This window comes from Ranitomeya variabilis, chromosome 8, assembly GCF_051348905.1.
Source record: "Ranitomeya variabilis isolate aRanVar5 chromosome 8, aRanVar5.hap1, whole genome shotgun sequence".
NCBI lineage: Eukaryota > Metazoa > Chordata > Amphibia > Anura > Dendrobatidae > Ranitomeya > Ranitomeya variabilis.
This window is the reverse complement of record NC_135239.1, coordinates 165,610,482-165,625,057: the sequence shown is the minus strand read 5'-3', so window position 1 is coordinate 165,625,057 and position 14,576 is coordinate 165,610,482. Positions and strand designations below refer to the sequence as shown.

The 14,576-nt window shown below is 44.8% G+C and overlaps 1 protein-coding gene across 2 annotated transcripts in view; it reads right to left on the bottom strand.

The window, feature by feature from the left end:
• Positions 1-14,576, bottom strand: part of IPPK (inositol-pentakisphosphate 2-kinase) — a 93,219-nt gene that overhangs the window by 26,381 nt on the left and 52,262 nt on the right. For both annotated transcript variants that reach the window (XM_077276599.1, XM_077276600.1), the window contains exons 3-4: positions 7,887-7,982; positions 4,701-4,767 (exon numbers count right to left, since the gene is read on the bottom strand). In XM_077276599.1, coding sequence (XP_077132714.1) covers positions 4,701-4,767; positions 7,887-7,982 — 163 coding nt within the window. The remainder of the gene's footprint in view (positions 1-4,700; positions 4,768-7,886; positions 7,983-14,576) is intronic.

The following is a 14,576-nucleotide window of genomic DNA, read 5'->3' as shown; positions in this document are numbered from 1 at the left end:
TCACCCGTGCAATACTAAGGAAATCCTGAAAACATGACCTGTTGGCGGAGCTTGAGGACCGCTTGAGAAACACTGGTCTCGTTAAATAGAGATCTCTATTGAAGCCATCGATATCTAGATGTCTATGACACACACATCTTTATTGAGTAGGTCAAAATGAATACGGCAATAGCAAATCTATATAGTTTGTGAGTTTTTTTGTTTTAGGTTTTTGAGGGTTTTTTCTACACTTTAGATGAAAAAAAAAAAGGCCTGGGGATTTTAACCCCCTAACCCCCGGAGCTTTTTCGGTTTTGCATTTTCGTTTTTCGCTCCCCTTCTCAGAGCCATAACTTTTTTATTTTTCCGTCAATATGGCCATGTGAGGGCTTGTTTTTTGCGGGATGAGTTGTACTTTTGAATGACACCATTGGTTTTACCATGTTGTGTAACAGACAACGGGAAAAAAATTCCAAGTATGATAAAATTGCAAAAAAAAAATGCAATCCCACACTAGTTTTTTGTTTGGCTTTTTTACTGGGTTCACTAAATGCTAAAATTGACCTTCCATTATGATTCTCAAGGTCATTACGAGTTCATAGACACCAAACATGTCTAGGTTTTCTTTTTATCTAAGTGGTGGAAAAAAAAATCCAAAGTTTGCTAGAAAAAAAGAAAGAAAAAAAAAAGCGCAATTTTCCGATACCCGTAGCGTCTACATTTTTTGTGATCTGGGGTCAGGTGAGGGCTTATTTTTTTGGGTGCGGAGCTGACTTTTTTAATGATACCACCTTTATGCAGATACGGTTTTTTGATCGCCCGTTATTGCATTTTAATGCAATGTAGCAGCAACCAAAAAAACGTAATTTTGGCGCTTTTATTTTTTTCTCGCTACGCCGTTTAGCGATCAAGTTAATCCTTTTTTTTTTATTGATAGATCGGGCGATTCTGAACGCGGCGATACCAAATATGTGTATGTTTGATTTTTTATTATTGTTTTATTTTGATTGGGGTGAAAGGGGGGTGATTTGAACTTTTATATTTTTTTTATATTTTTAAACACTTTTTTTTTTTTGGCATGCACAACTCGCCTCTGCTACATAGAGGTGAAGCACAGATCACCTCTATGTAGCAGAAATGCAGCATTGCTTTGAGCGCCGACCACAGGGTGGCGCTCAAAGCAATCTGCCATCAACAACCATAGAGGTCTCAAGGAGACCTCAGGTTGTTATAGCAATGCACCGCTGACCCCCGATCATGTGACGGGGGTCAGTGGTGCGAGCGCTTCCGGCTGCGCGGCGCTTGTTAAATGCCGCTGTCACACTTTGACAGCGGCATTCAACTAGTTAATAGGCGCAGGCTTATCGTGATTCCGCTTGCGCCCATTACGCGCTGACATGTCGCGGCTTTGAGGTGGGCTCACGGCCAGAGCCCACCTCAAAGCGGGGGAGTCTGCCAGCTGACTTACTATCCCGTCAGCTGGCAGAAAGGGGTAAAAAGCTATGGGTCTCATAACATGGCAGCCAAAAATAAATTATTTTAATTGTCAATTGACGAATGCTGTGTGAGAGGTCATTTTTTTGTGGGCCTAGATTTAGTTTTACTGCTGTCATTTTGGGGTACATATGATTATTTTGACCTTTTATTTATTTTTTTTATTTTATTTTTGCAACTCGGCTGAACAAAAGACAAATGTACTGCAGAATTCTCCAAAAGCTGGAAGACAGAAGTTACTATCCCAGATAATGACTGCACAGCTCCTTTCACCCATTAATAGGGGGAAGAGATTTCAGTTCAGCCTTCTGAATACATACTTATAATATACTAGCTGAGCGGTTATAACAAATTATAATGCTTATATTGCACATAAAAACATTTCCCATCATATATTCAACACTACAGACTTGCAACACAAATTAACTAAATGATTACCCAAATATTGATAGTATTTTATTTTCAATTCATTCAAGAGACTTTTGATAAACAACATTCTTGTTTTTTCTCATTCACATGTTATTTGGTCAGTATTTTTACCTCAGTATTTGTAAGCTAAAACTTGGGAGTAAAACAATCAGAGGAAAAGTATATTAGAAACACTAGTCACCACTTCTATATTTTTCTCCCACTCGTGGTTTTGGCTTATAAATACTGAGGTAAAATACTGACCAAATACTGAACGTGTGAATGTGGCCTTATACACAGCCTCATACTACAGCAGCACCTCACTCCTCTCACTTTCAACTCACTCCTCTCACTTTCAACTCACTCCTCTCACTTTCAACTCACTCCTCTCACTTTCAACTCACTCCTCTCACTTTCAACTCACTCCTCTCACTTTCAACTCACTCCTCTCACTTTCAACTCACTCCTCTCACTTTCAACTCACTCCTCTCACTTTCAACTCACTCCTCTCACTTTCAACTCACTCCTCTCACTTTCAACTCACTCCTCTCACTTTCAACTCACTCCTCTCACTTTCAACTCACTCCTCTCACTTTCAACTCACTCCTCTCATTTTCAACTCACTCCTCTCATTTTCAACTCACTCCTCTCATTTTCAACTCACTCCTCTCATTTTCAACTCACTCCTCTCATTTTTAACTCACTCGTGCACCCCAACTTCCTGTTATGAGCACAGCGTTGTAATCCATGAGGCTCCTCCCTTTCTTTTGCCTCACATGAGCAACTCTATTCTAGACAAGACGGAGCTAGATGTGGCCTGTGCCTGCCGCGCACTGATACTCTGCAGGCGGCGGCCCTGATTTTAGCTCGCAGCGGCTGGGACGTCGCAGTCGGTATGTTTTGCAGGATGGCTTTCGAGGTGAATGTGTCTCCGCCTGTGTGCGCTAACAACGTGGGCCGTGTGGGCGGGGCTTTGGGTGTGGAGTGAGTGTGGCTATGCGGAGTGGGCGGGGCTACGTGGAGTGGGCTTGGCTTGATACATACACACACACACTCAGCTTTAAATATATAAATTAGTTTAGTTAAAGGTAATGTGTCAGCAGGTTTTTCTATGGAATCAGATAGCAGCATAATGTAAAGCCAGAGACCCCCACTCCAGGATGTGTCACTAGGAAGCTTGATGCAGTTTTGATAGAATCCTCATATCCTCCGATGTACATGTCCCACAGCTATGACTTGTGGGCTGTGTATAACCCTGCCCACACTACTGATTGACAACTTTGGGTTTACACTGTGCATTGTCAGCAAGTTGCCAATCAGTGGTGAGGTTACTCAGATTAGCCTCACTTGCTTGCATGTAATTAGTAGTTCAGCAATGATAATCTTATGATAAAAACTGATTGTATTGAACTACAGCACACAGCTTAATAATGGGCATATCCCGGTAATCAGGATCTCTGCCCCTACATCATGCTGCTCTCGGAATCAATAGCAAAAAAACCGGCTGACAGATTCCCTTTAAGAAAAATCTATAAAGATTGATGAGGAGAGTCATCTCAGCAGCTGGTCATGTGATGCTGAACTGATGCATCGGGGGATGCACAGGAATAACATTGCAGGATGATAGAGAGGAAATAATATAGAGATTGAAGGAAAGAAAACAGGAGGCTGAGCTATATGGATGCAAATATACCAAATATAAGAAGCGTTACGTGTGACACTGTAAAATATCCGGCATCTGCCGCGTGTGGAGGGAGTTCAGCTCCTGATCCATCCCTCTGCACATGTGCTCATACCCACCAGAACATACATCATCATGCATTAAGGGGTTAATGGCAGAGTCTGATCCACAAAATGGATGAAAAGAGCAGATGTTGCATCTCACAGGCCAAACACTGGTCAGTTTTTGAATAAATATATACCGTATTTTGCGGATTATAAGACGCCCCAGTTTATAAGACGCACTCCAAATTTTGGGGCTGTAAATACATTTTTTTTTTTTTAAATAAAATGATGTGTTATAATCCGCTTTTGCGGCAGTTTACCTGCGGGACAGCGGTGATTGAGTGGGGTCCCGGTGGCAGGGTCGCTGCTGGCAGATGCAGGAGATGCTGCCGTCTCCAGGCTGGTAGGACGCGGCGGTGGCAGGAGTTAGGCCATGGCTACAGAGGCCTCAGGCTAGTACGACGAAATGTTCAGTGGTGCGGGGGCTCCGCCAACATTTGTAATGTGATGGACTCCGGGAAAATGGCCGCCAGAGGCGGTGCATGTGCAATTGAGGTCTTGGGAGCGGAGATCTCGGTGCAAAAATCCAATTTCCTCAGAGTCCACCTCATAAAAGAGTGTGGAAGGTGCAGGACTCCATGTTGTCACAAAATGTCGATTGCGCCCCCGCACCACTGAACACCTCGTTGCACCAGTCTGGGGCCCGCAGCCATTGCTCGATCTTGCCTCCGCCAGAAGCTTCAGGTAGCAGCGACCCTGGGACCCTGCTGAACCGCAGCCGGTAAGCTCCACCACAGCTACAATTCGGATTATAAGACGCACCCCAATTTTCCCCCAAAAAATGTTGATTAAAAAAAAAAAGTGTGTCCTATAATCTGAAAAATAAGGTATGTGTGCCAGTGTGTGTGGATCATTGTCAATGTGCAGCCTAAGAAAAAAAGACAATGGGACGGCAGTAGGATGTGCCCCACAGATGTGACACCGGTATATAGGTGTGCGCAGCAATGTCTTCACGTGGGTGTGGATTTCAGCACCACGATAAAAGATGACGAGGCAATGATTAACCAGTGATTGCACTACAGTCAGCCACTTACCTGGCCTCTCCGACTGCACTTTCACACACAGGCGCTTCAGAAAATCCAAGGGTAATTGCACCACATCCTGCAAAATAAATCACCGCAAGCCGGGTTAAAAACCGGGAATTCACTAACAAGCCAAACAAATCAAATTTTGCATTCCTGACTTAAAGAGAATAGATCAGTTTTTACCAACTAAAACCATTAAATGAAATGCAGATCTTGGCTTTTGGCCGATTGTGGATTTTATTTATGTACGTAAATATGGCGGACAGAAAATATTTGGCACTGTTGACATCACTCAAGGAGACGCTTTCATGGGACACTGGTGTCTGGTCAGTGTGTTGTGGGCATGCTCGGTGACCCGAGCATAGGTCGCTGGGCAGGGAGGAAGTGGTGGCTTCGATGGAATAATCATCTACTCTCAACAGACATCTGCTTCCAGATTTATAACAAATGTAATCTTTTCATTGTAACACGGCCAGCCATAAGCAGATTACATCTGAAAACAGCAAGAATTCAGTACTTTAAATAATATCATAGAAACATGGTTCTCTCTCTATTTTTTTATGTTTTATAATGAATTGAAATAATTACCGATTCTGACTTTGAATTCTTTGAGTTTTTTTTTATATAATTATGAATTTATAATTATAAATCTTGCGTGTTTAACCCCTTCCCTCATTATGATGTTAATAAATGTTGCATGCTGCACACAGATGCCGGCAATATTACATAGTCGGCATCTGTGCCTAACAGCGCAGGCCAGAATAGAAGCCGCTGTTAACCATTTAGATGCCACTGATAATTTGTGACGGTGGCATTTAAAGAGCACTGACCGCCATTAGGCCCATTACGATGTGACTGAGGGGCAGCAATGGATTACCATGGTCGCCAGTGGCCTGCTGAAGGCCCCAGTCACCGCTATCATGGCACTCCGGTGAGGCCCAGTGGGTGGACTTCATAGGAGGCCAAATATTTTCACTATATAATGCAAAAATAAATAATAAAAAAAAAATCAACCCTTTTGTCCTTGTTAAAAATAACAAAAAAAAAAATCAAACTAACTTGCATGGTAAAATATTATAAAGAGGGGAAAAAAAGAAATCTCACTAAAAAAATGCAATAAAAACTAAATATGTACCACAAATTGGTAATAATAAAAAGGTCGGCTCACCACAGAAAAACAAGCCCATAAAACAGCTCCTCCAATAAACAAAAAAACTGAAAACATTATCTTTCGCTTACTCCTCTGCCCAGGAGCTGTGGTATGATCAGACCATGTCCCTGTATGGTCAGACACAGCCATTACACAGTACACAGCAGGGCACATTTATAAGATTATCTCAGCACAGGAACATTTTATTTAAACACATCCAATTGTGGAAATTATTATTATTCCAAGATCTATTGATTAAAATGTACTTTGTTTGTGGGGGAAACCCTTTAACCCCTTCATGACCTTGGGATTTTCCGTTTTTCCGTGTTCGTTTTTCACTCCCCTCCTTCCCAGAGCCATAACTTTTTTATTTTTCCGTCAATTTGGCCATGTGAGGGCTTATTTTTTGCGGGACGAGTTGTACTTTTGAACGACATCATTGGTTTTACCATGACGTGTACTAGAAAACGGGAAAAAAATTCCAAGTGCAGTGAAATTGCAAAAAAAGTGCAGTCCCACACTTGTTTTTTGCTTGGCTTTTTTGCTAGGTTCACTAAATGTTAAAACCGACCTGTCATTATGATTCACCAGGTCAGTATGAGTTCATAGACACCTAACATGACTAGGTTATTTTTTACCTAAGTGGTGAAAAAAAATTCCAAACTTTGCTAAAAAAAAATAAATAAAAAAATAAATAAATATTGTGCCATTTTCCGATACTCGTAGCGTCTCCATTTTTCATGATCTGGGGTCAGTTGAGGGCTTATTTTTTGCGTGCCGAGCTGACGTTTTTAATGATTCCAATTCGGTGCAGATACGTTCTTTTGATCGCCCGTTATTGCATTTTAATGCAATGTCGCGGCGACCAAAAAAACGTAATTCTGGCGTTTCAAATTTTTTTCTCGCTACACCGTTTAGCGATCAGGTTAATGCTTTTTTTTATTGATCGATCGGGCGATTCTGAACGCGGCGATACCAAATATGTGTAGGTTTGATTTTTTTTTTTTTCATTGATTTATTTTGATTGGGGCGAAAGGGGGGTGATTTAAACTTTTATTTTTTTTATTTTTTTCACATTTATTTTAACTTTTTTTTTTTTTTTTTTTAACTTTTGCCATGCTTCAATAGCCTCCATGGGAGGCTAGAAGCAGGCACAACGCGATCGCCTCTGCTACATATCAGCGATCTGCTGTTCGCTGATATGTAGCAGAAAATCAGGTGTGCTGTGAGCGCCGACCACAGGGTGGCGCTCACAGCTGCCGGAGATCAGTAACCATAGAGGTCTCAAGGACCTCTATGGTTACTATTCTGAAGCATCGCCGACCTCCGATCATGTGACGGGGGTCGGCGATGCCATCATTTCCGGCCGATGCGGTAGTTAAATGCCGCTGTCTGCGTTTGACAGCGGCATTTTCTAGTTAATGGGCGCGGGCAGATCGCGATTCAAAACAGCTGACATGTCCCGGCTTTGATGCGGGCTCACCGCCAGAGCCCTGCATCAAAGCGGGGCTTCTGACCTCGGACGTACTATCCCGTCCGAGGTCAGAAAGGGGTTAAATAGAAAAAACGATGCAAGTTTGGCATTGCCAGCTGTCATAATAAAAAGGAAAAAAAAGCAGACTAGCATTCTTTTTATATATACCATTTCACCACACGTGGATTTTCTTCCCCCATTTTTCCTTGCATTTCAGTACAGTACAATGAATGGTCTCTTTGCAAGACAAGGTGTACAGCTGTAATGCAGAATAACACGGGACTTCATACGTGTATGTAGACTGAAGAATACAAAAAATAAGTTATATAATACGTTTTTTGGAAGAAAAGGAGGAGAAAACTAAAGCGCAAAAAATGAAAAATTCCCTGATCACTAAGAGGCTGCAGAAATCAGATGTGCAACTCCTATTGTAAGTAATAGGAAAAGTACCATGTCCAAGGAGTGCGATGATGATGAGGCTATTTTTTAGGTGCCAGTCAGCAGTTCTGATGACGCGTGGCCACTAAAGCACAAGATGGTGGCCATTACAGCTGGGGAAGAGTTTACTTACTCCATGGTGAACGTAGTTTTCTCCTAAAAACTGCTTCATTATGTGTTTGCCAAAATCTAGAATATTGTGCAAATGTTGGTAAACCTCTTCTGCCATCTGAAATAAAGGAGAAAAAACTGATGTTAACAACAAGGACCGTGGATGAGGAGACACAGAAAGAAAGCCTGCCGTCATATTCAGGGTATTACTAGGCACAGAAATGTTCTTACCAATATTTTCTCAGCTTAAAAATTGAGCCCAATGATCCCAACACTTCAAGCGATCAGCTGATTAAAAGGGCCATTATGCAGCACAGCATTCTGCTGCGGCAGGGACTTCCTCCAGCGCCACGCTGAATTTTCTTGGTGTTCTGCAGGCAGCGATCAGGCACACCCTGGTAACAGCGTCAGCAGGCACAAAGTGGGCAGCGCCTCAGCAGACAGGCACACACTGGTGACAGCGCCAGCAGGCACAAAGTGGGCAGCGCCTCAGCAGACAGGCACACCCTGGTAACAGCGTCAGCAGGCACAAAGTGGGCAGCGCCTCAGCAGACAGGCACACACTGGTGACAGCGCCAGCAGGCACAAAGTGGGCAGCGCCTCAGCAGACAGGCACACCCTGGTAACAGCGTCAGCAGGCACAAAGTGGGCAGCGCCTCAGCAGACAGGCACACACTGGTGACAGCATCAGCAGGCACAAAGTGGGCAGTGCCTCAGCAGACAGGCACACACTGGTGACAGCGTCAGCAGGCACAAAGTGGGCAGCGCCTCAGCAGACAGGCACACACTGGTGACAGCATCAGCAGGCACAAAGTGGGCAGCGCCTCAGCAGACAGGCACACACTGGTGACAGCGTCAGCAGGCACAAAGTGGGCAGCACCTCAGCAGACAGGCACACACTGGTGACAGCGTCAGCAGGCACAAAGTGGGCAGCACCTCAGCAGACAGGCACACACTGGTGACAGCATCAGCAGGCACAAAGTGGGCAGCGCCTCAGCAGACAGGCACACACTGGTGACAGCATCAGCAGGCACAAAGTGGGCAGCACCTCAGCAGACAGGCACACCCTGGTAACAGCGTCAGCAGGCACAAAGTGGGCAGCGCCTCAGCAGACAGGCACACACTGGTGACAGCATCAGCAGGCACAAAGTGGGCAGTGCCTCAGCAGACAGGCACACACTGGTGACAGCGTCAGCAGGCACAAAGTGGGCAGCGCCTCAGCAGACAGGCACACACTGGTGACAGCGTCAGCAGGCACAAAGTGGGCAGCGCCTCAGCAGACAGGCACACACTGGTGACAGCATCAGCAGGCACAAAGTGGGCAGTGCCTCAGCAGACAGGCACACACTGGTGACAGCGTCAGCAGGCACAAAGTGGGCAGCGCCTCAGCAGACAGGCACACACTGGTGACAGCATCAGCAGGCCGTGCCTCAGACAGGCACACACTGCTTGCAATGGATGGTGTGCGCCTGACCTGGGTCTCTAAGGCTATGTGCACACGTTGCGGATTTTGCTGCGGATGCGCAGCGGTTTTGACGCTGTGGATTCGCAGCTGTTTTCCATGCTTTTACAGTACCATGTAAACCTGTGGAAATCAAAATCCACACTGCACATGCTGAAGAAAAAAAACGCGCGGAAACGTAGCGTTGTTTATTCCGCAGCATGTCAATTCTTTGTGTGGATTCCGCAGCGGTTTACACCTGCTCCATTATAGGAATCCGCAGGAGTAAAACCGCAGGTGGAATCCGCACCAAAACCGCATAAAATGCAGTGCTTTTTACCTAATGATTTCTCAAAACAGGTGTGGAAAAATCCGCAGAGGTTCCATCTACGTGTGCACATACCCTAAGAGGCTACAGAAATCCCAGCACCGCCAGAGGATTTAAATTTTGTCTGTCCTTGCCCACGGGCCGGGCAGTGACAGCCAAAGGGCCGGATGTGGACCACGGGCCGCACTTTGCCCAGATCTGATCTAGATTATTCTACACATTGTTTCTTGTTTTATAAAGTTGGAGGTGCAGGTCATGGAGCAATAATGTAGCTCCCAGTATGCATATTTATTTATACTAGGCTATATAAATACACAGTGATTATAAAACGTCTATATGCTTCTGTTAAAACTCCAGGGTTTTTTGCATGTAACAGGAAATCACACCAAAAAGAATCACTTCAAAACTTTTTCCACCTTCAATGTAACCCATAAGGTCTACAAATCCATTAAAAAACAAAAAACAAACAAATCATCTTGAGAGAGAAAAAATAAAGGAAATAAATCGCAAAGCTAAAATAATGTGGTTGCATAAGTGTGAACACCCTGTAATAATTGGGGATGTGGTTGAGTTCAGAATTGGACAATGACATTTAGGGTATGTGCACACGTTGCGGATTTGGCCCTGCGGATCTGCAGCAGTTTTCCATGAGTTTACAGTACCATGTAAACCAATGGAAAACAAAAACTGCTGTGCACATGCTGCGGGAAAAAAAGGCGCGGATCCGCAGCATGTCAATTCTTTGTGCCGAACTGCAGCGTTTCTGCACCCATTGACTTCCATTGTGTCTGGCCAATCCGCAGGTTCTGGGTGCGAGAAACGCTGTGGCCCGTGAGGAGGGAAGTGTGTGGGCAGTGACTGTGTGTGTGTCTGTGTGTGCGGGGGTCTGGTGTGTGTGTGTGTGTGTGTGTGTGTGTGTGTGTGTGTGTGTGTGTGTGTGTGTGTGTGTGTGTGTGTGTGTGTGTGTGTGTGTGTGTGTGTGTGTGTGTGTAGGCATCGTCCGATGGGACTGCAAGTCCCATCCGGCTATGCCTGCTACAGTGACAGTGATTGACACATTAGCCAATGATGGAACTGTAGTAATCCCATCATCCGGCTAATGTGTTGAATGTAAAAAAAAAAAAATAACACATACAGTACATATATAGTTCATACTCACCAGCTACACCTAATCCCCGAAGCCATCGCTCAACTGAAAAAAAATTAAAATAGTAAACCAACAATATACTCCCTGTGACCGCCGTAATCCAATTAATACAATTGTCCCACGACGATCTCCCGTGGAGAGCTGTAACATCGGCTGATGCGACCGCTCTCCAGGGGCTCCAGTGCCCCATAACGGAAGTTATCCTTCCGCACTGTATCCCTCCGCCGCAGTGAGTACAGTATAGTTCATACTGTCACTTGCGGCACAGCTGCGTGGGAAAATTCTCATGCAGCAGTGCCATAAAGTGAGAGCAATGAACTAAAGTAACCTCTTCAGTGATGCACTGCTGATGTGACAGCTCTATAGGGGAGATCGTCGTGGGACATTCGTTATTAATTGGACTGCATCGGACAGGGAGTATATGGTTGGTTTATTATTTTTTTCAGGAGATCGAGGGTGTCGCAGGAATTAGGCGTGGTTGTAAGTATGGTGAAATTAAGAATATTAAAATACTTTTTCTGGCTGTGTTTTTTTTTTTTACTCTTTCACTACTATATTGATGCCTCCCCATTACTAACCGGGCTTAATGTCACCTTACAATAGCAAGGTGACATTAACCCCTTATTACCCCATATGCCACCGCTACACGGCAGTGGGAAGAGAGGGGCTAAGTGCCAGAATTGCGCATCATATAGATGCGCCATTTCTGGGGCGGCTGTGGGCTGGTGTTTGAAGCCGGGGGGGGAGGGCAATATCCATGGCCCCTTCCTAGGCTATGAATATCAGCCCACAGCTGTCAGCGTAGCCTTTCTGGCTATAAAATATAGGGGGACCCCACGTCATTTTTGGGGGGGTCCCCTTATTTTAATAGCCAGTAAAGGCTATGCAGACAACTGCGGGCTGATATTCATAGCCTGGGAAGGGGGCCATAGGTGTTACCCCATTCCCGGGCTACAACTCTTAGGGTACTTTCACACTGGCGTTTTTGTCCTCCGTCACAATGCATCGTTTTGGTCAAAAAACGCATCCTGCAAAAGTGCTTGCAGGATGCATTTTTTCTCCATAGACTAACATTAGCGACGCATTGTCACACGTCGCAACCGTCGTGCGACGGTTGCGTCGTGTTGTGGCGGACCGTCGGCAGCAAAAAAACGTTGCTTGCAACGTTTTTTGCTACGTCGAAAACGTCTTTTCCGACCACGCAGGTGCGGCCGGAACTCTGTGCCCTCCTTCCCCGCACCTCACAATGGGGCAGCGGATGCGTGGAAAAACAGCATCCGCTGGACCCGTTGTGCGGCGCAAACAACGCTAACGTCGGTACGTCGGCCCGACGCTCTGCGACGGGCCGAGTATGACGCTAGTGTGAAAGTAGCCTTACACTCATGTTACATAGTAGTCAGTGCACAGGTGCCATCACTTACAGTGATTCTGATTAACTCATATAACGTTTTGCTGTCCTAGTAGAATTTTCCTGTTTTCTTACATGCATTTTTCAACAAAATGCCATGCTCTGTAAACAGCTTACAAAACAGCAAAGGGATCTCACTGTTGAAGTTTATCATCAGTCTGAAGGGTACAAATTTTCAAGGCATTAGATAAACCATGGAACACTGTGAAGATGCATCAAAAAATGTCTTAAAATTGGTGTCAAAGTGACATCATCTAGAATTGGGCACCCCTCAAAAATGGATTAAAAGTAAAGAAGAAAATTGCTCTGGGAGGCTGCCAAGAGGTCTACATCAACATCAAAAGATCTGTAGGAATTTCTGGCAAGTACTGGTTGTGTACAGGATGTGAAAACAATCTCCTGCATTCTTAATATGTCTGGCCAGTGGGTTAGTGTAGCAAGATAGAAGATTTTCCTATAAAGAAAAACGTCCAAGCATAGATATGTTTTGCCAAAACCAAGATCAAATGTGCCAAAAACATGTGGGAAAATATGTTATTGTCTGATGAGACAAAAGGCCGAACTTTTTGGCCATCATTCCAAAAGGTATATTTGTTTGCAAAACCAACATTGGGCATCACAAAAAGAATACCATACCCACAGTGAAGCATGGTGGAGGCAGTATTATGCTTTGGGGATTTTTTTTTTTTTTTTGCATTCTCCAGAAGATCATACGTTTGGAAAGGCCCAGCCAGAGACCAGACATGAATGTGATTGAAAATCTGTGTAAACTTAAGAGCGCGATGTATACAGTGGGGGAAATATGTATTTGATCCCTTGCTGATTTTGTAAGTTTGCCCACTGACAAATACATGAACAGTATAATTTAAGTGTAGGTTAATTTTAACATTGAGAGATAGAATATCAAAAATAAAATCCAGAAAACCGCATTGTATAAATTATATAAATTTGCATTTTGTCGTGAGAAATAAGTATTTGATACCCTACCAACCATTAAAGGGAACCTGTCACCACCAAAATCGAGGGTGAGCTAAGCCCACAGGCTGTACATAAGCCCCTGATGTATCCTGAAAGATGAGAAAAAGAGGTTATATTATACTCACCCAGGGGTGTTCCCGCTGCGGTCCGGTCCGATGGGTGTCGCGGTCTGGTCCAGGGCCTCCCATCTTCTTACGATGATGTCCTCTTCTTGTCTTCATGCTGCGGCTCCGGTGCAGGCGTACTTTGTCTGCCCTGTTGAGGGCAGAGCAAAGTACTGCAGTGCGCAGGCACCGGGAAAGGTCAGAGAGGCCCGGCGCCTGCGCACTGCAGTACTTTGCTCTGCCCTCAACAGGGCAGACAAAGCACGCCGGAGCCACAGCGTGAAGACAAGAAGAGGACGTCATCCTAACAAGATGGGAGGCCCCGGACCGGACCTCGACGCCCATCGGATCGTACCGCCCGCCCAGGTGAGTATTATCTAACCTCTTTTTCTCATCTTTCAGGATACATCGGGGGCTTATCTACAGCATTACAGAATGCTGTAGATAAGCCCCTGATGCCGGTGGGCTTAGCTCACCTTCAATTTTGGGGGTGACAGGTTCCCTTTAAGAGTTCTGGCTCCTATAAACCAGTTAAGACGCTCCTAATCAACTCGATACTTGCATTAAAGACAGCTGTCTTACAGTCACCTTTATAAAAGACTCCTGTCTACAGGCTCAATCAGTCAGACTAACCTTTACAACATGGGCAAGACCAAAGAGCTTTATAAGGATGTCAGGGACAAGATCATAGAACCTGCACAAAGCTGGAATGGGCTGAAAACCATAAGTAAGACGCTGGATGAGAAGGAGACAACTGTTGGGGCAATAGTAAGAAAATTGAAAAAATACAAAATAACTATTAATCGACATCGATCTGGAGAACCATGCAAAATCTCACCTCGTGGGGTATCCATGATCATGAGGAAGATGAGAGATCAGCCTAAAACTACACAGGGGGACTTGTTAATGATCTCAAGGCAGCTGGGACCACAATCACCAAGAAAACCATTGGTAACACATTACGCCGTAAAGGTTTAAAATCCTGCAGTGCCTGCAAGGTCCTCCTGCAGGCACATGTGCAGGCCCGTCTGAAGTTTGGCAATGAACACCTGGATGATTCTGTGCGTGATTGGGAGAAGGTACTGTGGTCAGATGAGACAAAAATTGAGGTCTTTGGCATTAACTCAACTCGCCGTATTTGGAGGAAGAGAAATGCTGCCAAAGATCACGGTCCCCACTGTCAAGCATGGAGGTGGAAACATTATGTTTTGGGGGTGTTTCTCTGCTAAGGGCACAGGACTACTTCACCGCATCAATGCGAGAATAGATGGAGCCATGTACCGTAAAATCCTAAGTGACAACCTCC